This window comes from Fringilla coelebs (assembly GCF_963513975.1).
Source record: "Fringilla coelebs genome assembly, chromosome: 5".
NCBI lineage: Eukaryota > Metazoa > Chordata > Aves > Passeriformes > Fringillidae > Fringilla > Fringilla coelebs.
Window position 1 is genome coordinate 39,045,193 of NC_140033.1, and position 24,205 is coordinate 39,069,397.

The 24,205-nt window shown below is 36.2% G+C and overlaps 1 protein-coding gene across 1 annotated transcript in view; it reads left to right on the forward strand.

The window, feature by feature from the left end:
- The window catches only part of PTPRQ (protein tyrosine phosphatase receptor type Q), a gene marked incomplete at both ends in the record, with an annotated part of 124,576 nt that overhangs the window by 58,904 nt on the left and 41,467 nt on the right, over positions 1–24,205 (forward strand). The window contains 7 exons of the mRNA XM_084205495.1: positions 2,709–2,862; positions 3,324–3,614; positions 3,849–4,124; positions 4,902–5,053; positions 6,206–6,347; positions 7,972–8,241; positions 17,882–18,214. Coding sequence (XP_084061621.1) covers positions 2,709–2,862; positions 3,324–3,614; positions 3,849–4,124; positions 4,902–5,053; positions 6,206–6,347; positions 7,972–8,241; positions 17,882–18,214 — 1,618 coding nt within the window. The remainder of the gene's footprint in view (positions 1–2,708; positions 2,863–3,323; positions 3,615–3,848; positions 4,125–4,901; positions 5,054–6,205; positions 6,348–7,971; positions 8,242–17,881; positions 18,215–24,205) is intronic.

The following is a 24,205-nucleotide window of genomic DNA, read 5'->3' on the forward strand; positions in this document are numbered from 1 at the left end:
TTGCTTACACTTAGCTGCTTTTAATAATCTGATACTTTGCTATGTCAAAACTTCTTTCATGTATGGATGAAGAAAGGGACAGAAGGAAGAATTTCTTCAGCTGTAGCCAAAGATCCTAAGCTGTTTGCTTTCATCTGCAGCCACAGTTAATTGTAAAACTTCCTAAAGTGTTCTATCCCCAGGGTACAATTAGTACAAGTTTCATCTTTTCTCAGTTTGTACCCACACAGCTCTTCCTGCTCACTGTTACTCTTAATTATGTGCTCCTTTTTTTTCCTAATATTTTGTCACATCAGTAGTCTGAGATATCTCCACTCCTTGGGCTTCTCACAGTAAAGGAACGACCTCTTAAAATAGTGTTTGTTGACCCACCAAAACCCTGCTATTCATGTTGGTTCACTGAGTCCTTAACTGCCAGACAGCTGCCTAAATTGTATTGGTCTTTTTAAACTAAGAGTTGAATTTTCAGCTGTTCATGTCAATAAACTCCCATTAAATCTAGGATCAAAACTTGATGGTAGCCTTGACATTTTTACCTTGAAAACTCAGGTAATTATTTAAGGTCTTATTTAAAAAAAATCTGATTATTACATGTTGTTATAAATTACTAATTGTTGCTAACAATGATAATATTATCAACAAGAGGGTATTAGAATGCTTCCTCTGGGCCAGATGATATTTTCTGTCATACCCTGCTTGGGTATCAGAAAGTTTAACTGAATACCTTAGAATCTGATCCACTGTTTCCTGTATCTTAACCTACCAAATATAACACAAAGCTCTTTCCAGCCTTTTTCAGTTAGGTATGAAGCTAGTGTGAAATCCAAACTACTTCAAGAAGAAAGTCATATATTAAGGTGGAATTTTTTGTATTTTTAATGATGTTGACTTAACCTAATCTATTGGGCAAAATTAACAGTGTGCTTATAGTCAGTTAATGAGTTGATACTCACGCTCATTAAATTAAAAAAAAATTGTACTCACAATTTGTGCAGCTTCTGTTCTGCATTCAAAACAAAGGCTTAAGTTTTCATTGCCAAACTCTTTACTTATTTATGTTATGTCAGTACTTGTGACTGCAGGCAAAACTATGTCTTCAGGTACAGACATAAAAATCTCAGGGAAATGGATGAGAGTGTCACCTATTGTTTTCTGCAAAAATAAAAATATTTTGCCCATACAAAAAATTGATGAGGTGTTGCATTAGATATATAAATTGATACGTGACAGACATTGGTGGCAGACATCAAGATTGCATACTGAACTATCAAGTTTGCACAGTATTGATTCAACTAGATAGAGCATATCACGGTGACTTCTTCAGCAAGAACTTTCCTTCTGAAAAATGTAATCCATTTTTCAGCATGCAGTTTTAGCATTCCTGCGCTTATATGTGGTATTTCTAAATTGTAATACCCAAATATTTCTGTTGCCTTTCTCTTGCTTTAGTAAGTTTGCTCTCACAGCCTCTCTTTTTCAGAAAAAAATTCCTTGAAAGCTAACTTGCATTTTAAAGAAGTGGAGGATGTGGATTTGATCTAGCACCAAAAATAGGGGGCAGGCCAAATAGCTGGAATTCATCAGGGGTTGGGCAAAATCCAGCCCACCCTGAAAATTTTGCTATGTAGAAAAGTTAGGATTTCTTTGGTCCTGAGAAGTGCTGTCCATGCCATCTGCTCAATGGGGCAATGTGGTTGCTGGAGAGAAATGCTACTGGCTCTTTGAATCAGCAGTGAAGATTTGACTTGCTATCCAATGCTTGAGCTGAATATTCTTATGGGCTAAATAACTTCTCAACAATTTTCAAACCATGAACCAAACTGTGTTGGATTATCCAAGTCAGGTTCCTGTAAATCAGTGGATGATTCAACATATTCAGTTATGTGGTATAGCTGAACTTACATATATAATATGCTTTATATTTTTTCTTTTCATTTTCCAAAATTGTTGATTCTAAATAGGAATGGCCTCCTTAGAGGTGCTGATCTGAAGCACGAACTTGTTTTTGTAGTCACAGTATTAATGACATTTTTTTATATAGTTCAAAAGACACTGGGTCTGGGTTCTGCTGCTATTCTTTCACTACCAAGTACTTTCCTGTACAAAGGAAAAAAAATTCTGTTGATGCCTTCAGTTTATTGGTTCACTCACATTTCCTTAGAAATAATGGCATGGTGTTACTGCAAGGGACAACTAACAAAAGGAACAGTTCATCAAGTGGTGCAGTGAGATCTCTGCCTCTGAAAGTTTTAAGTGCAAAACCTACTCTCATAAAAATAGATTAAAGAGAGAGATGTCCTTGGATTTGATTAAAAATGATCAGCCAAGGCATGTGTGATTCATGTAATCTATAAAGAATTAGTAGATGCTGGGGGTTTTGGTCATTTTCTTGATGAAATATGGATAAACACACAACAATATTACAGTTTTATTCCCTGAGTTGGCATTCAACAATTGCAAACAATAGAAGAAGCCAATTATGTACTCTGTAGTACTTACAAGGAGTATAAATAGACATCATACAATCAAGTAGTTCAGTAAAAATCAGTACTCATTAGGAGTCAAAGCATAGACTTATGTCTTCTGAGTGCTGTAATGAATCATGTCTGTTGGTGGTGGTGGTGAAGGCTAAATGGGGAACTAGAAAGAGAAAAAAATTAATTAAACACATTTTAAGTGGTAACATTTTATTTTATTTCTCTCTTTAGAATTTCACAAGTTATAGTAATGACAGCAATGTCAGTGTAGTGCTGGACGACTTGGCGAAATACAGCCATTATACTTTGTGGTTAACTGCAAGCACAGCATTTGGAGATGGAAACAAAACCAGTGAAAAATTAGATGTGCATACAGATCAGGACAGTAAGTTAAAAACTTTTTTAGTGTTCATTGTATATCAGTGCTTTTATTAAATATTCTCTAACTTAAACATTATTTTACTGCTATGATGGCAAAGTTAAAAAAAGACCATTAAATGTGGTTTTCGATGCTGCAATATTTATCTTTGCAAGGAAGGCATTTTGATCTTAGTCTTTGAAATACTAAGAACATAGAGCACAAGCCTCTGTGGATACAAGCAATAAAATTATTGTCTTAAGCTTTCATTAAGAATCTTTTCCTAAACAAATTTAACAGAAATGGTTATTCAAGTATAGCTTCAACTATTTCGCTTTTGATGTTGAAACACAAATTATTTTTAAAAGTTGTAAAAAATATCACAACTGACACTTTCAGACTACTTCTATTTTGTTATTCTGGTTGGGGTTTGGATGTTTTATTACTATAATCCATGCATTTAATTTTTTGCTTATTATCTCTCATAGTCCCAGAAGGTTTTGTTGAAAATCTGATCTATCAAAACATTTCCTCATCTTCTGTAAATGTAAGCTGGCTTCCACCATCCCAGCCAAATGGCTTAGTCTTCTTTCATGTTTCTCTAAGTTTAATGCAACTGGGAACCAGTAAGACATTATCTTTCCTTACTTACAACACAAGCATAATTTTTGATGGTCTGGAGAAATACACTGATTACATTCTGAAAATCACACCAGCCACTGATAAAGGATCTTCTGAACGATATACTCTAAGTCTTCATATAAGAACTGATGAAGATGGTAAGAATAAGATATTTTATTAATTCCTAAAAAAATGTTTATTAAAAAAAACCCAAATAACTTTCTAAAAGAAAAAAAGTTGTTTCTTTTTCTTGTTTCACTTAAAGTGTTTTTGTAATACAGTGACAAATACAACTACTGCACATTTCTAAGACTGTGAAATAGAATTTTTCATTGTATCTCATATTTTTCTGAGATTATCCTTGTTTTTCTCTTTCTTATTTCTTCATATAGTCCCAGAATCAGCGCCTGTAATGAAAACATTTTCAAATCTCTCAACTACCTCAGTTATGCTTTCATGGGACCCTCCTGTTAAACCAAATGGTATTATAATACATTATGATTTAAATCTATTTGGGCCAGAAAGGAATAGCTCATTCTCTACCACCAATAATTTTATCATTTTGGAAGACCTTCTGCCATTCACATTGTACAGCATTTATGCTGCTGCCAGAACAGTAAAAGGACCTGGTCCATCTGCTGTGCTTCAGTTCTACACAGATGAGTCAGGTGAGCAAGTTCAATTGTAAACAGCTTCAAAATATCAGCTCTATTACAACATCCGTCTTAGATCTGAGCATCAGACCTATTGATATGAAGGATTAATTTTCCATTGGTCTGTGAGTTTCAGATGAAGGAAGTTTTCAGATGAAGGAAGCACTGCAAGGCAAGTGCTTCCTGAGTGCTCCTCCTCCTGCCACAGTGCACAAGAGGAGGTCACATTCTGCACAGGATTACAAAAATAACTCCATGAAGAAATATCTTTTGCCTGTGGAATGTGTTATGGTTTGCAAAGTGTCAGGGATTTTGAAGAAAACAAGAGTACCTTTCTCTTCATCCCCCCATGTAATTGAAAAATGATAAAACTTGGAAATATTTCTGATACATTCACACAGTTCTCCTGTATATGGACCTCCTCTCCCCTGCATGGTAAATTACACATCTTTTAAATGTATGATGAGTTGTGGTCCATATATGGGTGGAGAAAGCAAAGTGTATCACATTCCAGTTATATATGTAATATGACTTCTGCTAAATGTCTTAGTTCTGACAGTAGGGATGTTTAAGTGATTAATAGATTTGTTAGACCTCTAAGAAGATCCCTTGCTGACTAAACATGTATTCTGGATTAATGGAATTTGTTTCATGTCAAAGAGGAAAAAAAAAGATTGAAATAGCAATGAAGTACTATTACAAATGTTAACAAAAGTGCCTATGTTCTCTTGCATGTTTTGTTTTGCCTGGAGTATTAGTGATTTGGTACTCAATAGCATTTTTCTTTTGCAGTGCCATTAGCTCCACCCCAGAATTTGACCATTATCAACTACACCGCAGATTCTGTGTGGCTAAAATGGGATCCAAGTCCCCAGGCAAATGGTGTTATTATGAGATATAATTTTAAGATTTATCAAAACAACACTGAAAAACTGGTTTTTTGGGTATGTTTATAATTAACAGTTTATAATCTTTTAAAGTATTTTTTCATGCTTTAGGAAAAAAAAGATATGGCAAATATTTTAAATGTCTGTTATGCTCCTAGAATTATGAAGCACCTATAAATTCCTATTTGCTAAGACAGTTTATTTTCCTTCCCACCATACCTGTAATTCAATTTTTCAAATTAAACAGGAAAAAATGTTTGATTTTAATGTGCTTTGAGCTTCTAATGTTTCAGTTTCTAATTAAGAGTGAGATTTATTAATCTTGCTTGGTATTTTAGTGTAAGCTTGATGTTAGAAAATGACAGAAGTTAATTGCTTTGTGGCTACCTCTGTTTAACTATTTAGTACCTTATGGACTTTCAAGATTCAAAAATTTTTGCCATCTTAAAAAATAGTAAGAACTGTTCACAGGTCTTCATTTAAAAAATTGAACAATAAGAACTGAGTAAATTGTAACTGAAGTAGATACTATATAAATGTTCAGAGCCACGTTGGGTGGAGCTCTGAGTAACTCAGTCTTATGGAAGGTTCCCTGCCCACAGTATGGGGATTGAAACTGGATAGTCTTCAAAGGGACCTTCCAAACCATTTTATGAATCTATAATTTTATGATATACAAAATTTGATCGAGGCTTAAATCTGATTGTTTGGGTGGCCTCAAGGAATGTTCCATTAACTGCAAAGGCAGCAAGCTGAGGTCAGGATTGCCTCTCAAGCTTAGAAACTATATAGTGAGCCCTGTTCATCTGAGATGCTTGTAAAAGCTGCAGGAAAAGACAATGCTGCAGAGAGGTCAGCTGTTATTCCCCATTGTGAGAGGAAGAGCTGGCATCATCCCAGTTTCTTCCATAGTGCCTGAAGGCCACAATGTGCATGTGAAAGAGGAACAGTGGATTCTACAGCCAGCTACCTTTGGAAACACATTCTTTGGGTAGTTTCATAGAAACCATCAAATATCTGTAAGGAAGTAGAAGGTGAGAGGCGTTGATGTGAAGCTGGAAATAGTTTTCAGTACTTGACTGAAAGCTACTCAGAGTGGAAGAGGCAAAACTATGGCTGTAAATCTTCTGTTCATTTCAGTAGGTTCAAGGTGAAGGCTACAATGTTTCTAGAGATCAATTGTGTACTAATAATATTTCCTTCCTTAAGAACATTTCAGGTTCAAACCACGAGGCAAACATTGTTGGATTAGAACCATACAGCCCCTATTTTATCAGTGTGTCTGCGTTTACCAAGCTTGGGAATGGCAATCAGTTCAGTAATGCTGTCCAATTTACAACGATGGAATCAGGTTAGATATGACTTTTTCTAAGCTGCAGTTCTGACAGTTTTAAATATATATTTGTATAAAATATAAATATATTAAAAAATATATTTGTTTTCCTTGTATGGTTGAACAGAAGACTTCCTCTTCTCTCCAAAGAAAACATAACCTAACACTATCACGTTGTCTCTTGCCTGTGTAGCACCGATTCGCATTCCTATTGTAGACTAGGTTTGAAGTCTGATTTCGGAAGTGTAGAATTAAAAATGTCCTCATCTGAAATGAGAGGCTTACATGGCTACTATAAATCTTTTAATAGCAACACAGATAAAGGGAGGAAAATTAGATAGGTATCAGTCTTTGCAGATCAAAGCAATAATTCAGATCCCTGTGAAAATAACTGAAACATTAGCAGTATCAAAAGCAGCTGGACAAAAGATTGGCAAATGAATTGGAAATTATATTAGACAAATAGAAATTTTTAACTTTTTTTTTTCTTTTTTTTTTTTTTTTAGAATTTATTTTAGGAAGGAAGCTAGCCACTAAAAGTGAAATACATAACATTCACTAAAGAGAGCATGTGAGTTTGTGAAACTGGCTGTTGTGCAAAACTGTATCTCCTTTGCCAGGTCAGAGCAACCCCCAGGCTCTGTACGAGCTGTCAGTGCCAGGGAACAAGCATGGGTTAGGGGGCTCCCGAGTTCCTCTACTCTGTTAGCAAAGGGAGCAGACCCCAAATAAAAAGATCCCATATGATGACTACAGGTCTCCTAAGATCATGCTTCCAGTGAAGATTCTTTCCAGAACTGGTAAAGAAGAGTTTCTGGGGAAGAATTTTGCTGCTTATTGTAGCAAAGAGTTACAACACCATCAGAAATCTGGACCGTCACTGAGCTGGTTCAGTTTGGCTGTTGGACTGCAGCTGAAGGCAGAACTCCTCAAAAGCCAGGGTCATCCATCAGTTGTTTCATTTCATCACTGACATTCCATACTTGTGGTACTTTCTTCATATCTCTTTAACAAATTGTTCATAAATAATTGCTCTATTTTCAAAGTGATTGTAGTATTTTCTACCTTCATTAATTTTTTATAAGCATTTGAGAAAATGTCTTTTGCTACAACCAGCAAATAGATGGGAAACAATAAGTTGAAAGAATTGATATGAAAGCTCTGAAATCTGCCCAGTGACTTCTGTACAGAGAAATATAGTAATATAGTGCCTGAAAGAAATAAGGCTGACAGATAAAAAAGAAAAGAGATAAATAAGGAACTTCTCCTGTTGATGCTGTTACTATGTATATGGAGTAGGTATATAGAGTATGTATACTGTGTATGTTATATATAAACACTGTGTTTAAAAACACATGGGGGAAATATTAGAAAAAAGTTTTGTTGGGGAAACAAAACTGAAGCCCACAACTAGGAAGAAGCCAGATAGATGGCCTCTTCTCTCATAGCAGTTGGAAAGGAACCATCTAATGGGAACAAAGTCATAGTTTTGTTCTTTCAATGTGTTTTTTATTAATTTGTCTGACCACAGTGTTGGACTCTTGCTATGAACACTGGGTCTGCTTCTCTGATGATGCTGTTGTGTGATTACAATTTTAGTTGTGTGTGCATGTTAATCTTTGGTGCCTGTGTATCCTTTAAGTGCCAGATGCTGTACAGAACATTCGTTGTATCGCAACAAGTTGGCAATCAATCCTAGTGCAGTGGGACCCTCCTGCTTCAGCCAATGGCATAATTACACATTACATCATAGCAGTTGAAGGAAATTCTACCAATTTTTCATCTTCTGGTACACTGCATACTTTTAGAAATCTGCTTTCCAACATTACTTATCAAATTAAAATAAAAGCTGCAACGTCTGCTGGTGATGGTGAAGAACAGATATGCAATGCCAGTACACTTCCAGAAAAAGGTAAATAATTATTCAAGTTATTTTTTTGTTCAATTTAAATGATGACTATGAAACAAGCAGGCACTAAAAAACTGCTTCAGTACAGGCAGTTAAATCATTCTGTTGTTTAAATTTCTTGCTAATAGTGAATGAAGACAAACAGGGCTTCCTTTTTCTCCTGTTTTAGAACACACCTAGTGACGAGAATAAATTGCCATTTTTAAAAGCACAGTGAGAACACTTTTTTTCTCTGTGAGTTTGAATAGTTATTTTATTAATTTAGGATCACCTATTATTTTTTGCCACATATCTGCCTTGTTCCTAGTGTATTTAGAATATTTTAGACTGTATGTCTGAAAAAAATTTCAGGAGTACAATTTTTGTTGTTTTGCTTTTACTAACTGGCAGTGATATGAATTCAATGGGAATAAAGCTGTTCAGAATTCAGAAAACAGAATAATTTAGCCTCTCCAAATGAGCTTTGTCATGACTTTTCATGGGTAGGATTTTTTAAAAGAAGAAGGAAAATTGTGAGCTAAATCTAAAGAAAAACATAGACAGGTTTTCTGGCATTAAAGTGAAAAATTGTTACCCAAAGTCTGTCTTCCTTTTTCTCTCCATACACCCACTTCACACTTCACCTAATCTTGGCAATGGTTTCACTTGACATGTGAAACATGGAGATTATATTCTGTGCAAAATAGAAGTAGTTCTAAATCTGAATCCAGGAAGCAAAGGCCTGTTTCAGTCCTCCAGTCAGGGATGATTGTTACCCTTGGGACTATTTCTTGGGATTTTTTTCTTCTTTGGTGACAGTTAAATATTAAAAAAAAAAAAATTAAAAAAAAAATATATACGCGCATATATTAAGCAAGAAACATCCAGATAAGAATTCCACATTTCTTCTAAATTACAGGAGAAATTATTGCATTTAGCTCTTTTTTTTGTGTTCTCTTAAGTGACATCAATTTATGCAATGGAGTTGAGGAGGTCTCTATTTCAGAAAATCTGGATAATTAGAAAACACAGGGGTGGGATGGAGGAGCTCTGCTGTGCCCCAGAGGCTTAGAAACCAAACCTAGCTTTTGTAATACTTTATTTTAAGTTTTTGAATAACTTAAAAGATGAGTTGCAGCACTCATGTATACTTCAACTGAAAGAGTGAATTTTCTCAGATCTGTCAAATAATAAGCGCAAGACTCTGTGTCAGGAGCAAGGTTTTGGTTCAGAATGACAAATGAAGGGGAGCAGCTTGGCTAGGCAGACTTGAGTCAGACATTGGACTTGGAGGAGCTCAGACTTACCCTTACTCTTAGATTTCCTGTTGCTAGCTTCCTGAGTGCCTGAGTGGCGTGCACCTCCAGTGGATCCCTCCTGTCCACAAAGCCTCAGTCTTTGATTTCCAAATTTCTTAAAATTGTGGATGTGCATGTCTGAATGAATCTAGACCACGTTGGTGTTGTCAGCTGAACTACTGCTGCTTTGGTTCCAGATCAAATGGATGAGCTACAAATGAGGACAAGCCCCTTGCTGGCATATTTTGGCCAACACTGTGAAAATAGCCAGGGTGGTACTTTGATGACTGCCCCTCCTCATGAAACACTCTATCCCACTAAAGCCTGGCCACATCTGTTATTTGAACTATGATGTAGCACAATCATACACATTTCTGATGAAAATTTTCTGTCTAAACTCGCTTCCTTGTCAACAGTTCCCCTACAAATGCTGCCAGTTTGTGATCCCTGATAGTCCCCTTCTGTCCAGAACCTTGGCAATTTAAGACTTATGCCTGGTTCATCTGTCCTTTTGTTTGTTCAGAAACTTCTGTTCATCAGCAGGGCTCAAAATCCAATTTTGAAAAGGCAAAGGCATTGTTTAAGTATTAGACATGAGCATACTCTTACACAACATTTTACAGTGTTGGCTGGAAATAATGTAGTGAGCTGAGCTGCTGTGCTCAATGTTAGATGTGTGTTCCTGCAGTTCCTGCATTTCTGGACATTTCTCAAAGGCAGTCAGAACACTCAAAGCTTTCTTTTACACCATGGCTGCTGAGCAGCCAACCCTCAGAGCCAGAGCAAGACTGAACCTGGGGATAGAGTTAAGGCTTGGAGATTGTTGCATAGGAGGGATGTTACCCTCTGATAACAGGAGAACAGGAGATTTCCTTGGATCTTGGAGGATGGGGGAAAGGCTTCTAGCAGTGTTAAAGAAGCCTAACACCTGAGAAAGTTAATTGTTGGGATTTCTGAGAATTCTGGAATTGGCTATTAATTAGTCCTTAAGGAAAGACAGAGAAAGCTGTGGATTAAGCATGGACTTTAGGGAGAGACTAGAAGTGTGTTATGGTCCATGTTATAAGGAGTTGTGCTAGCAAGGAAAAAAACCAAACCAATCTTTATTTTGTAACAACATTTGTTTTATGTGTCTTATCACTGGGGGTTTTCCTAAGTGAAGGATTTATACTACAACACATGTACTTTTTGCCCACAAACTCTGCACTGACCCTTTCTTGCTTCGTTGTTGCTTAGTCATATTTACAACAAACTAGTTATTATTAGGACATTTCCTTAGCTGTGTGTTTGCATGAATTGTTTTGTAGTGACTGGATACTAGGAATTGGAGATTCATGGATGGGAATGGAAACAGTTTTATAGTTGTTGTCAGCTTCTTATTTATGGTGGTCTAAGATTAGTCACAGAATATGTAGCCAGCACTGAGTCACTGACAGTGCATTTATTTCTGACATAAAGTGAAATCGAATTTGGCTCAGTGTCTCACTGCATAGCATTTGACCTTTAAATTCTTGGCAAGATTATTTGCCTTTTTTGAGGTAAATTTGTTCATATCTGGGTACAATTAAACATGAATCATGAAGCTTAAATTTATGAGGAGATTAGTAGTGTTTTTGTCTAATCTAGCTCCATTGTCATGGTAAACCACCTCTGCCAGGCTGCAGTATGTTATAAAAGCTGTCAGCTTTGTAGTGGTAGTATTAGTTTGTGATTAAATACATTGTAAGGGATATGAAAGACAGTATAGTATACATACACATGCATAAATGAGTTAGGATTTTATGACTGAACAGATATCTTTGGATTATTTTCAAGAAAATGCACATACTAAAATGAAACTTCATTAAGGTTGAATGAATTTTAGAAGCAAGAGAGAGCCATAAAATAGTAGGAAACTTCTCCAAAAGGCACACTAAAGCTGTGAATATTAAGTTAACTCAAAAATCTGGGACAAGTGTAACAGTCATTCAGTTTACAATAAAAATAGAACAATTAAAAAGCCACTTGGGGGTATGCAAAGCTTGAATAATAAAAAGGGAAACTGCTTCTACTTTAGATTTTTTAATTTAGATTTTACTTTATAGACTTTCCATTGTTTTCTGAGAATGTTAATGTTAATTGTTTATGTTAATTGTTAATGTTATTGATTGCAGTATTAAGACACAGAGATTAATTTCCCCACTTCTCCCCCTTACTGCTAGTCATACCTGATATTATACCTGAACACAGTCTAAGAAGAGGTTGAGGCCCCCACTGTACTCCGGGGACAGTCCTTAACATTTGTTTTCTGCTAAACAAAGATGCATTCATGATGACTTACATTTAAAAGAAATATGGCTAGAAATTTGCCCAGGAAGCATTTTTTCATTTGACCTGGGCTTCATTTTCCAGGCCATTAATAACTTGTAGCTATACACAGAAGTATGCCTTGTGAATAAAGAAGAGTAGTGCCTAAAGGAATTGGTGATGGGAAAGTTTCTCAGGTCTTTTGGTGTGGAGGTGGCAAATTAGCATCAGCTTTTGTTACATGTGCACAAAATGTCTTTACTCTCTGCACTCAAAAGGTTCTGGATTTGTATCTCCAGTATGGAAGTTCCCACTGGAAAATGTGGACTTTTTATAATCAAGACCTTTGAGAAGCACAAAACATAGAAAGAGTTTAAAGCCACCTTCACATCCAAGGAAATGCTGTTTCCTTCACCATAAATCCTTTTCTCAGGATCTGGCAGTTCATGACAGCTCTGAGCTGGAGTTGCATGATTTCCCTCATTAGGTAGTGAAGAAAATGATAGATGACCATGATGCACTGGAAGAATATTTAAACCCATGCCCTTAAGTGGTTCTTAGGGCTGCAAGTACGATGTGCAGTGCAGATGGTTTGCCCCAGTTATCCTGAGGAATCAGCCTGCTGAAGAGCCACTGTATTTGAAATGGCAGAACTTCAGTGTCCCCTGTCACTAATGCAGAAAAGGGCTGTGTGTTTCACATGTTCTATCCCTGCTGCAAGTTCACATTTTGAAATTGTATTGAAGTAAAACCATCCAGAAATTGCAGGGTGAATTAGGAATAAGAATCTTTGAAACACTTCTTTCCAAGATGACTAATTTTTTTCCAGATGTAATTTTCTTTATGTAATATGGACTTCTTTAGATCTTATGATTAGTTGTCTGGTCCAAATTTAAGTTAATGGCTTTGAGGCTGATGGGAAATCTTCACTAGAAAACTGCAGTGTCACTTGGTTGCTGCCAATGAAATTGTACTGGTGTGATTTTTATGAGAAGGTTGATAGAAGTAGATGATTCATATAGCATAGGATAAAGAAATTTTTGTCTTTTTTGTAGGGATTAGATCAACTCTGCATTAATATATAAGATATGGTGGCGACATATATGTACAAAGCTGACATGGATAGCATCTACAGGTCAAATACAAATGTTTACTGAATATCAGACAGTGTTTTAGTTTAATGGAAAACTGAACATTTAAGACTTGAGTGTAGGCAGCTTTCCACTATTTTTGGCTTCAAGAAGTGCCTTTCTCTCTAGATTTGCATGATTTTATTTTTCAGTACTTAGATCCCACAGTTGGACACTGAGTTTTCTAATGTGCTAAGGACTAAGAAACATAGAGGCTCTTTTAAGACATGCTCTCAGGGGTGCAATTTCCTTTAAAACATGTCTGATAATGTCAGTCCCAAGTCATGGGAAAAACAGTCTACAGTTTTTATGTTAGCAAAATAATTTGGGTCTTATTCATGATAGGACTCAAATTATTATTATTAGGACCCAAATTAATCATACTGAGCAGGACTTTGTATCATGATGAGTCCTCCTGAAGTTAGCATTCTATACTCCATTAGCATTTAGTATGACCAGGGTTATCAGCTTAACCCATGGAATTCATTTGTGTAACTAAGCTTTCAAAATGTAATAGAGATAGTCAATACAGAATATTTCTTTTCTTTTCAGTTATTTCTATTTTCCAGATACATCTTTTGGTGTGTGCCCACTGCTGTCGGTTCTACTTTGTTTTTCACTTTCCTCCTATTGATGCTCTTAATACCACCCAACAGACTTCTAGGCTGCCGCAGTCCTTTTAATCCAAACTCCAGCTACAAGCAGCTGTTCTGTAGGCAGGCTTTTTTTTATTAACTTTGTTAGGAACTATGCCATATCATATTACTGTCTTCTGTTCATGGCCTGTGCAGCTGTAGTTGTTGCTTTTCACAAAAGTCTCCACAGAAAGCCATAACCTCTCTTTTCTCAGTAGATTTGTGTACGTGTCCTTTGCTGCCCTTAGGTTTTCTTTGCCTTGTGAATAATGTGTTTTCTACCAAGTGTTTTTTTGTTAGTTTAAACCAGTTCTACTGGCAAATTTCAACTTGATATGAGTCTTTCCACTGTGCTAGTGCTTTTTCTACCAAGAATTTCCTTTTATTTATGTTATCAAATAAAAACTTAATCTCAGAGCAGTCCACCAGCTTTAAAAGGGCTGATTAGCATTGTAGCCAGACAAGCATAAGGCTGAGATCTGCCAAACTAACTTGCATTTAGGTGTTTAACTTTCTGTCAACTTCAGTGAGAGCTCAGACATGTAAATAGGTTTTAGGAATTAAAATCCCATGCAGATCTGATTTCAGTTACTTTCCATTGAAATTTAGGCATTATATGAACAATGGTAGATGAATCTGAAAATACCTCATTCCTCTTCCATTCCAGAAACTGAATTCACCAGCATTTCATGGTTAGCCTCTCTGCCAGCTCCCTGGCTGGCTTTCAAGAGCTGAATTAGAAGCTATTAAATGGAAAATTAGGTGGAGTACATTGCACCAAATGTTTCAGACTGAGAAAAACTCCCTACTCCCAGAGATAGCTGAATTATAGCAAACATAATACAATAGGGAAAGACTGTGAGATAGGTGATGAGACTTAAGGGATGCTATGTATGATTCTTGGGAAATTTAAATCTGGGATTCAGATAAGAATTTCCACTAGCCAATCAGAGCACAGTCCTCAGAAATTAGTTTCTTACAATACCACAAACATAACCTTTTTCATGCCTTTTCTTTCAGTGCACCTTTCTGGAAATTTGGATTAATAATACAACTCCCATTAGGTACATATCAAATTGTCAGTGAATAAGAATTGATAAGAAGTCTTTATACAGTTCCAATGTAACCTGAAATAATAATTGAAAAATATGCAGTTTCTGGCTTCCACAATTTTTAGTGTGAACAGTGATCACTTCATCATAGTTAAGTCATGTTTAGAAAATTTAGACAAGCTGTATGATTAGTCTAGGAAGCATGGAATGGTTTGTTCAAATCAGTACCATCTGTGGAGAGAAAAAGTTGGGGGAATTTTAGTCATTCTTGAGGAATGGAAATCTGATTCTCCATGCTAGAGTAATTGTAATCCTCTTTGTATCTGTAACCCAATAGCATAGCTGTCTTGAAATTGTCTCTGAACACAATCACAAAGTTCAAGAGACACTGTGCCACTGGGTGTCACTGCTCTTCACTGTGGCCCTAGGACCAAACCTCTTTGATCTGCTCCAGTTTCAGGTCACCTCTTTTCATTTGTTCCAATGAGTGATTACATTTATTTTTGATTTGCCTATGTAGGGAAGGAGACAAAATTAGCTTGATTTTAAACTGACATTTAAGGCTCTGATTCCATTTTAAAGGTCTGTCTAGGCAATGACAGAGAAAATTTTACTGTGAATTCTGCTGACTGACCATTGATTTTTAGGTTCAAAATATTTTGTTTATATGGGTCTTCCTAAACTGGAAAAAAGAAACCATAAAATAGGTATCAAAGCTTTTGTGTGAAAGAAGGAATGCTTGTCTGATTGTCTGCTATCAGGATATCTGCAAGTTTATCTTTAAAAATGGTGGTTTTCATGTAGTGTTACTTACTGGGGTAATCCCAGGTGTTACCTTCAGCCCTATGAAGATAATGTGTATGGGCGACCTCAGCAGACAATGGGAAAAAGGAGAGATAGAAAGAGAAACATCATTTTTCCATCCTCCATTCTTCCCCCTCTTTCAGTGAGTTTTCCTCTTTTCCAAATACAAGGAAGGCTCATAGAAGCTGGATTTATTAGAATTTTGTTAGTCTGCCAGAGAGCCCACAAATCAGAGCCCCCATCATTTTGCCTGATGCAGTTTCTAGCTCTATGAAAGCCAAGCATCTTTTCCTTCTTTACTGCAAAACTGCCAACACAGTTCTTTCTGATGTCATCATGCATGTTGAAAATAAGGGAACCAGGTGCTCTCCTTAAGAAGGAAAGGCCACCATGCCCAACAGACCATGGGCATTGCTCTTCCTCTATCTGGGACCAGACTCTTTAACCTGCCTTGTTTTAGGTGCAGAAACTGCAGTTGTGCCAGCCAGGGCTTAACCAGTTGCACATTTGAGCAAGTGAAGGCATATATTTCCACCTTCCTACTAAAACCCAGGAACTAACCAGTTACTATCTGCTCTATGGCAAACCCTAGTATCTGTGTTGGAATATAACCCAATAGTTAGTTTTCTGCTCTATCCCACATTTTATCATTATCATATTTGAGTGTGTAAGAATTTGTATTTTTGCAGTATCTTAACAGATATTAACAGCTTACATTACAACAGAATAGAAGATTTATGGAGGAAAAACACAGGTATTTTTTACTAACTGTGTAGCATTTCTCTGCCTTTATTTTCCATAAAGTAGTAGTTGAACTAGGACATTTCTTGTAATTTACGCCAATGGCTAATACAGTTTATAGAGTTTTTATGACAATATTGCAGTTATTTATTTTTTTGAAAGTGGGCAAACAAAGTATTACATCTCCAAATCTGAGCAAGCAAGAATGTTACTGCATGTTTTGATGTTTTTACTACTTTCTGTACTTACAGTCATGCTAATAGCAGCAGAGAAAGACAACTTTAATTTTGATAGCATGGAGTATGATGATGAAGGTTATCTTTAGCAAAGATTTTTTTAATATAATTTGCTCTTGCTCTGTGTCTGGTTAGTGTGCAGCAAGATGGGAGCCTATGGGGTTGTTGCATGCTGGGGTGTTGTGCATGAGAGTTCAGTGGAAGAACATGGTTCTCTGCCTACTCCCTCTCCTGCAGGCTTCTCCTTTGGGTTCATTTGAAGGGATTTTAATTTCTCAATCTTTTCATCAACACAGCTTTGTCTGATTCAGAATTTATATTTCTCATTAAGCATTCATATTTAATGGAGAAGTTTTATCTTATTATTTTATGATGGTTTTAATAAACAAATTGTTGCAGACAAAGGCAAAGATCAGATATTCCCATAGGGCTGAAAGAAAAGAAAAAGGAGTGTTTTCTCTTTCTTCCCCAGTAACGTTGGTCTGGGATCCTTTTCCTCTTTATGTAAGCCTTGGGACTTCTTCAGTTTCAGCTTGAGGATGTATCATGTGTTTTTCTTTTAGCAGTGATACCTCTTCCCCCAAAGACTCTAAAGCACTCTTTAAAGCTATGTGCACACAATGATTTCTGAGCTGATTTTTCTGCACAGTTTTTTGCCATAGAGAGTATTAGTATTATCTTACAGAGTCTTAGAGATAATATTAGCTTTCTCTATGACTATGTGATATAGTACAAAAACATATGTTGCAACTGGTCTGTGAAATCTGGGAGTACACTGCTGACTCAATATTGACAGGGTAAATGTGTGTACATGCATATGTATGTACATATATGCACTGCTTCTGTCTTGTGGATGTGAATATAACCTGCATAAAAATAAATAAAGCAAAGTTTGTGGGAAGTTTATTTTTTATCTTTTATTCAGCTCTTTCTCTTAATGTTCTTGTAAAGCACTTCTATAATGCCAGACAAACATATTCCATGTATTGATACTTTTCATTCAGAGGGTGAAACAGGAGATTTACAAAACTTACCTTGATGTGTTGTGTGAGGATTTCATATATTAGCAAGAGAGATGGAAACACATGAGTATTTCTAAATGAGAGCTGAAGAACCCCATTAGAACACACAGTAAAACATGCTATGGGTAGCACTGAAAAATAACTTTGTGTAATATTCCCTCCATTAGTTGAGACAGAGCCCCAAAAGTAGCAATAGAAATGTCACATCTCTCAAAGCTCGTCCTACATCCCATGCCTGCAAGAATTTATCTTTATTTCAAAGGCTATAGTAAATGTATGCTACCTAAATATGCACAGTGTAATTTATGCCATTGGAAATATTGCCTATTAAACATATGAAGCTGAATCTTCATCTTTACATATGCTTATGAAAATATGTTTTCAACAGTGGATAAAAGTCATATAGTTGCAATCACTTTTTATTCAAATTAAGGTATCTTACAAGTGTTTTAATCTGTAGTTCCTAGTGCTCCCAGGGATATTGTTTTTTCCAATGTGCAATCAACAAGTGTGACCTTGCATTGGAGAGCACCAAAATCTATCCTTGGCTACTTTCAAGACTACAAGATTACCACACAGCTACAATCCATCCACTGCAGTGACTGGGAGGCTATGGAATGTATTGAACATGAGATGCATCAGTACTTATACGAAAATGTCATGGATGACTGGATAGAAGACACAGTGTATGGACTGAAAAAATACAGATGGTACAGATTTGCTGTTGCTGCCAGTACAAATGTTGGTTATGGCAGTTCTTCGCCTTGGATTTCAACTCAAACCCTTCCTGGCTGTAAGTAAGGGTGTCTGCCATGTCTTGTGATGCTATAACAATGTGCTGTTCATCTAAATAACAAGAACACTTGTTAGAAGTTATTTCTTCATAGACCTACAATACTGGTGAAGGATTTATAGCAACTCTTGACCTATTTTTTTTTATATATATATATATATATAAAATATAAATCATGTGGTAGGTGTACATACCTAACACTGACTGATATTTCAATATCTTTTGTGTACTCTTTTATATTTACTGCTTACCCAACAGTATTTCACTCCTCAGCTGTACTACACGTGTAGACTTGGTAAGTCTGTATTTTTGCTAGTATGAGTTGATATGCCATTTTTCAATGCAATTTCACCTGTGGGGTGTGCCAATGAAAAAAGTATTTTTTAAATTCTTTGACTAAAAGCCAGTTCATTAAGTTGTAGTTGTAAAAATTTCCTGAAATGCTGTTGTGTGGTTTTGGCAATGGAATTTAAGCAATAGTTTCTGAGGGATTAAGATTTCTTTCCAAAACCATATCCACCTACAGAGTTTACTAATCAGAGTAGCCATGAAACATGTATAGGATTGCCATGACACATGTTAGAGCTCTCATGCCTCAGATGAGGATTTAAGTTTCCAAGTAAGAGAAGAGGTAGTTGTCATAAATATGTCGGCACAAAATATTTGAGAGAAGGGGACATGAAACATAAATTATTTAGGCAGTTGTCATGGGCATATATGACCTTCCCTACCAGCTTGCACCCATCCTAGGACAGAGAATATTCTGAGATCTGGCCTCTGTAGAGCAACTGAGAACCACCATGGGTTACCTGACTTAATCACAGCTCTTTTAGTCATTTCCCCTTTCAAAGTAATGATAATAATAATATAGCTACCAGGTACTTAAAGAGCTGTGTACCAAGGACTATTCAGTGGTCCAGATATTTACCTTGTCCCGCTCAGATCTTTATAATCATGTGATGTGTGGGCACTGTGATAGTAAACATCAGTAACAGCCTGATTTTTTTGTAAAGCTCAGAAGTAGTCCTTTGGATTGAGAAGTGCTGGAATCAGCTGCAGTCATTCTCATGTGCACTTACTTTCTTTGTCCAGTGACTCATGGGGGAGCTCTGCCTGTAAATCAGTGCAACATTTTAAATTAAGGGGAAGGAAAAAACCAACAAACCCAGATGGAGCAGAAAATAGATAACAGAAGTTCTGCACAACCTGAGAAACTCTTGAGCCAGCAGCTCTGGGGAGATTTCTTACTATTAAAATGATAGAACTCAGCTGCTGATGTATGCAAATACTTCAAAACAAATTGTTGCTGAGTTTAAAAATGTTAGGGATTTAAACCGGAAGGCGAAGCAGATAATGAAAACATATATAATGACATAAAGTTAGGATGCTTTTTATTATTTCCTCTTCAGAGAGTGATGATTTGTTTTAAGAGAAAGCTAGTTTCCTATCCAGTCCCTCTGAGAAGATGGTAGTTAAAAGTATGAACATCTCAATAGACTGCACGAGCCCTTTCCACGCCAATTCAGTGTCACTCTCAGCAGTAGGTCCTCTGTGTGTTCTATCAGATAGTTTACAAATGGTGGGCAGAAGGTATAAAAGTTCCAGCAGTTCTTCCAGCCTGGTGTCTGGGGCTGCTGACCTGTATCTGTGGTGATGGAAGTAGGCAGCAATGAATTTCCTGTGAGTTAGACTGGTGACACATCAGGAGATAAGCTGCGTATAAAACACACTGCTGTGGAGTCAAGGCAGCATGGGCACTATTCCAAATGTCATGTCTGGGCACTGGTCTTTTTCTGGGGTAATGGCAATCAGCTGAGGAGGAAAAAAAAGACAAAGGTGACATGACACATCTGGGTAGCCAGCTGGCAGATCTGCCTTGCTTCAGCAGTGCTGGGAGCCTCCATGAGCGCTGGCTGATCTTTAGCAAGGGCAGGTTTCTAGGTACCTCAAACTTTTCGAAGCCTAGTAATTAGAATTGCTGTTAAAAATCCCCTCAGTTCTGCTCTTTCTTTTGCAAAGGCTACAGCCTATATCAGGAAAGAGAGATTCAGAATGCACCAAGCACATTCGGCACTCTGGGCAGCCTTGTAACGTGTATGCAGAAAACAGGTGTTGATCTCCCTCTCCTTTCCCTCATGAACAGGGCCAAGCATCCTCTGGATTAGCCTGCTGATACACAGCCAATATACATGGTCTGTTAGGGCTTAAGAGTGCTTAGCTGCTATGTAAAATACCCTGAGTACTTAGCCCATAAAATAATGGGAGTTTTGTTTGCACATTTGAGGGCAGAAGTTAGGCACTGTTTCACTTGATTTGCAAGAAGTGCCTCTATAAGACATTGTTTCTACCAAAGGTAAAGTTGCCTTTGTTGTAGAATAATAGTTAAAGGATTTTTTCTTCGTAATTCATTGGGTTCTCAGAAATTTGCATTTCTCTCAAGCCTAAAGAAAATATTCAAGTATTGTATTCAGTAGGTTATTGATTATCATATTTAGGAGGAGCATATAAGGTGAGAACTGTTAGATTCATTGCCCAGAGTATAAAGAGAAGAAACCTCAAGAGCAGTAAAAATTGCATAAAAGAAATCCTAAATGTTTTTTATAAGTTCTGAGGATTTGATTGTTGTGCTAAAGCAGAAATACCTAGTAATCCTGACTATCCAGTGAAAAAGGTGAGGATCTTAGTTGTTTATTTCAGTTGTTCATTATGAAGACAAATGTAAGGCTATAGGAATTATTTTCAAGATTCTTTAACTTATTTGCACGTTTCAAACAAAAATTAATGGCAGTGTTCTCTACTGAGAGTGGTTATAGAGTTCCTTTGTGAAAATATTATGGACTGTTTGTGCAGCCAAGTTCTCACATCACACAGATAAACTATTCAGCCTTACATCGCACAGATAAACTAAACTATTCAGCCTTCTGTCTTGGAAATTATCCTCACAGGAATTGTCTTACTGTCTCATAAAGTAGTGTGATGGCACCATTATTGCTTAGCTGATTGATTACCCAAGAGCCAAATCTATTCTACAAGATTAAATATTTCCATCATAACTTAGATTTATATGATTAACAGCAAAGAAGATCACAGTGTTGTGTCACAGGAAGAGAAAGGGCAAGAAATGTTTTCCATAGCTATGGAAACTTTGTTCCCTCACACCTACACTTACACCAAGTTTCCCTATTAATTTGTGAGGAGAATGAGATTGGCTGAACTTAGGTTTTCTGAGAGAAAAATAATCGTGGAGGGTCAGTGTTAGATGGAAAATGAATGACAGCGAGATCACTGACCTCATTTTGGATCTCACAGTTACACAATGCAATGCTTTTTGGTAAACTGCCAAGCCTCCTAATGCCAGGATACACCGAGGTACAAAGGAAAATCCCAGATGTTTGAATGTCCCATGAAGGCCAGAACATACAAGCATGGGGCAGAGGGTTATGCTTCTCCTTTCAGTGCCTTCTTTCTCAGTCCCTGCTGATACCCAGTTGCTTGGTACTATTAAGGAAATGTTTTTGTGTGATGAAAAGTAATGAGATTTCACATCTTGTTATGTGTTCTTTCTTCTGGAAAGCTTTGCCTGGGAGAACGTTTTTCTCTTTGTTTGTTACATTTCCTCAAAAGTAAACATTTGAAAATAATTATGGGCTAATATAAGACATAACTGTTTAAAATTACATAAAAATAACCTAGATGATTAAAAATTAAAAAACTGAAGCACAAACTTTATTTTTGCTGGGAAAGGGAAAAAAGGAGCTGATCCTAACCAAACTGGCAAGCATTAATTTCTGTTAGAACACTGGAGTATTCAGTCTTATTTTTGAAGATTATGCTAAATGATGGGCTATCCAGACTTATCTTCAAACTAACACACTTAACTGCTGCCTTAGCATCAGGACACAGATGGATGGGAAAGATGACCCTGACCTCCATAAGACCCACATTCCTGTGCAAGGATAGAAGCATGATAATCAGGAAATGATGGTTATTAGTTACAGAAAATGCATTATTGTGAAAACCAGGAGAAAAGTGCTTATGAGAGGAAGTGATTGGATTATGGGGGAATGAGAGAATAAGACTAGGTCATTTCTCCAGAGTAAATTGCTGTGATTTATAAGAGAAAGGGGTAGTGATATCATGGCTTCATACTGACCAGATTCATTTCACAAACAAACCTAAATCAGAATGCGGCAGTTATCCACTGAATCAAACACAGATTTAAAAAAGATGGTTTTTGTAAGACATAATACATGTCAGATACCTTTCATTTTCTGGTTTTCTCCCCAGTTATACATGTAATTTCAGAAAATATTCCTACATTTCAGTATTATTTGGTTAATGTCTGATATTTTACTTTGCGTAATGAAAATAAACCATGTAATAATATTTAGACATACTTTTAAACAAATAACTTAAATATAGAATGCTCAATCAAAATTTTCTTGTACAAATACATCAAGTATAAACTGCATGTGGAGATGAACCATATAAGTAACTGCAGACTGTATAATTTGTAGATGAGATTATGCTTTAAAATTATTTCACACCAGCTAATGCATAACTGCAGAGTCCATTAGTTCTATTAAAAAACCAATGGGAAATTGTCTTTGGAAACTTGATTGGTTTGAAAATTAAGGCCCAAGAAGCTATATATATATATATATATATATATATATATATATATATATATATATATATATAAAATTTTATACTGTTTTTCAGAAATTTTCTTTTGCAATAAAGCTGATAAATATCATTGCCATAGTTACTGGAAGCATTGTTTACACTGAAAGGCTGTTTGGTAACAAGTCTGACATGCATTAGCTGAAAAATAAAATTGATGCTTATTCTATTTTTCAGGGACTATGCCTGGCCTTGTATTTTGTTTTATCTTTTGTAACTCTCCACTTGACAGCCAGCCTTCTCTGAGCACTCTCCTCTTTTACCACCCTCATGTGCACTCACAGTTCATTCAGTTACACTCCATTCAGTTGTTCCATGCTCTTCAGTATTTTTGGGGACTGCTTCCAATGGTTGAATTTGATCCTGCCTATGAAGTCTTGTATATTCCTGCTAATCCCAGCACAGGAATCTAATTTCTGTATCCAACATCCTAAACTCATTTTAGCACCTTACCTAATCCCAAATATTTCTCTTTTATTCTGCAATGATGGTGCCAAATTTTCACCTCGATAGCACAAAATTTTATTATTTCCTCATTAATCTTTCACACATAACTGTAACAGCTACATACTTCTTTCCATGTTCTTTTCCTTTTCTTACCCTGTGTTCTTCCTGAAGAACTAAGTAGCCTTGTACACCCTCCAGTTTTTCTACTCATTTAGCCCTTTTACCTAATGATTAATAGTGACAAACTACATATTCATGTGTTAATCTGGTTTGAGAACAGAGACTGCATCTTCTGATTATCACAGGTGTGATTGCTTTAGTAATTTTTTATGATATACTGTTGACTGATAGGGATATTTTTGTGGTAGATTGAAAAGACACAATGAATTCAAGTTCTGAAGATATGTACAAATGTGTTTTTGTTTTTTAACATGCTGCTCAGTGATAATTTCCACAGTTGTCTTTTTTTGTACTGCATCCAAAAGCAAGGCACCCTGGAGCCAATTTCTGTGATTATCTCCAAATCTGTTGTCATTCTATTCCAAATTTCATTTTCCTGAAATTTAAATGGTTATTATGAAAAAATAATACCATTTAGTGAGAATTGCTGAGTTGTTATTATGATTTCATTAATTTCTTGTTCATTAATAAGAAATAGCTAGGTTAATTCACATATCACCTCAACAAATGGAAATTTTAGGAAAATCTAATTTCTTATTTGAGCATTCTTGTCCTCTTGCAATTCTTGCCACTTTTTTCTTTGGGTTTTCTGTATTTTCTCAACATGCTAAGAATAAATTAAAAGGAAATACAAAAAAAATATTTCCACTTGTTCTTTCCGACACTACTGGAAATTTTTTC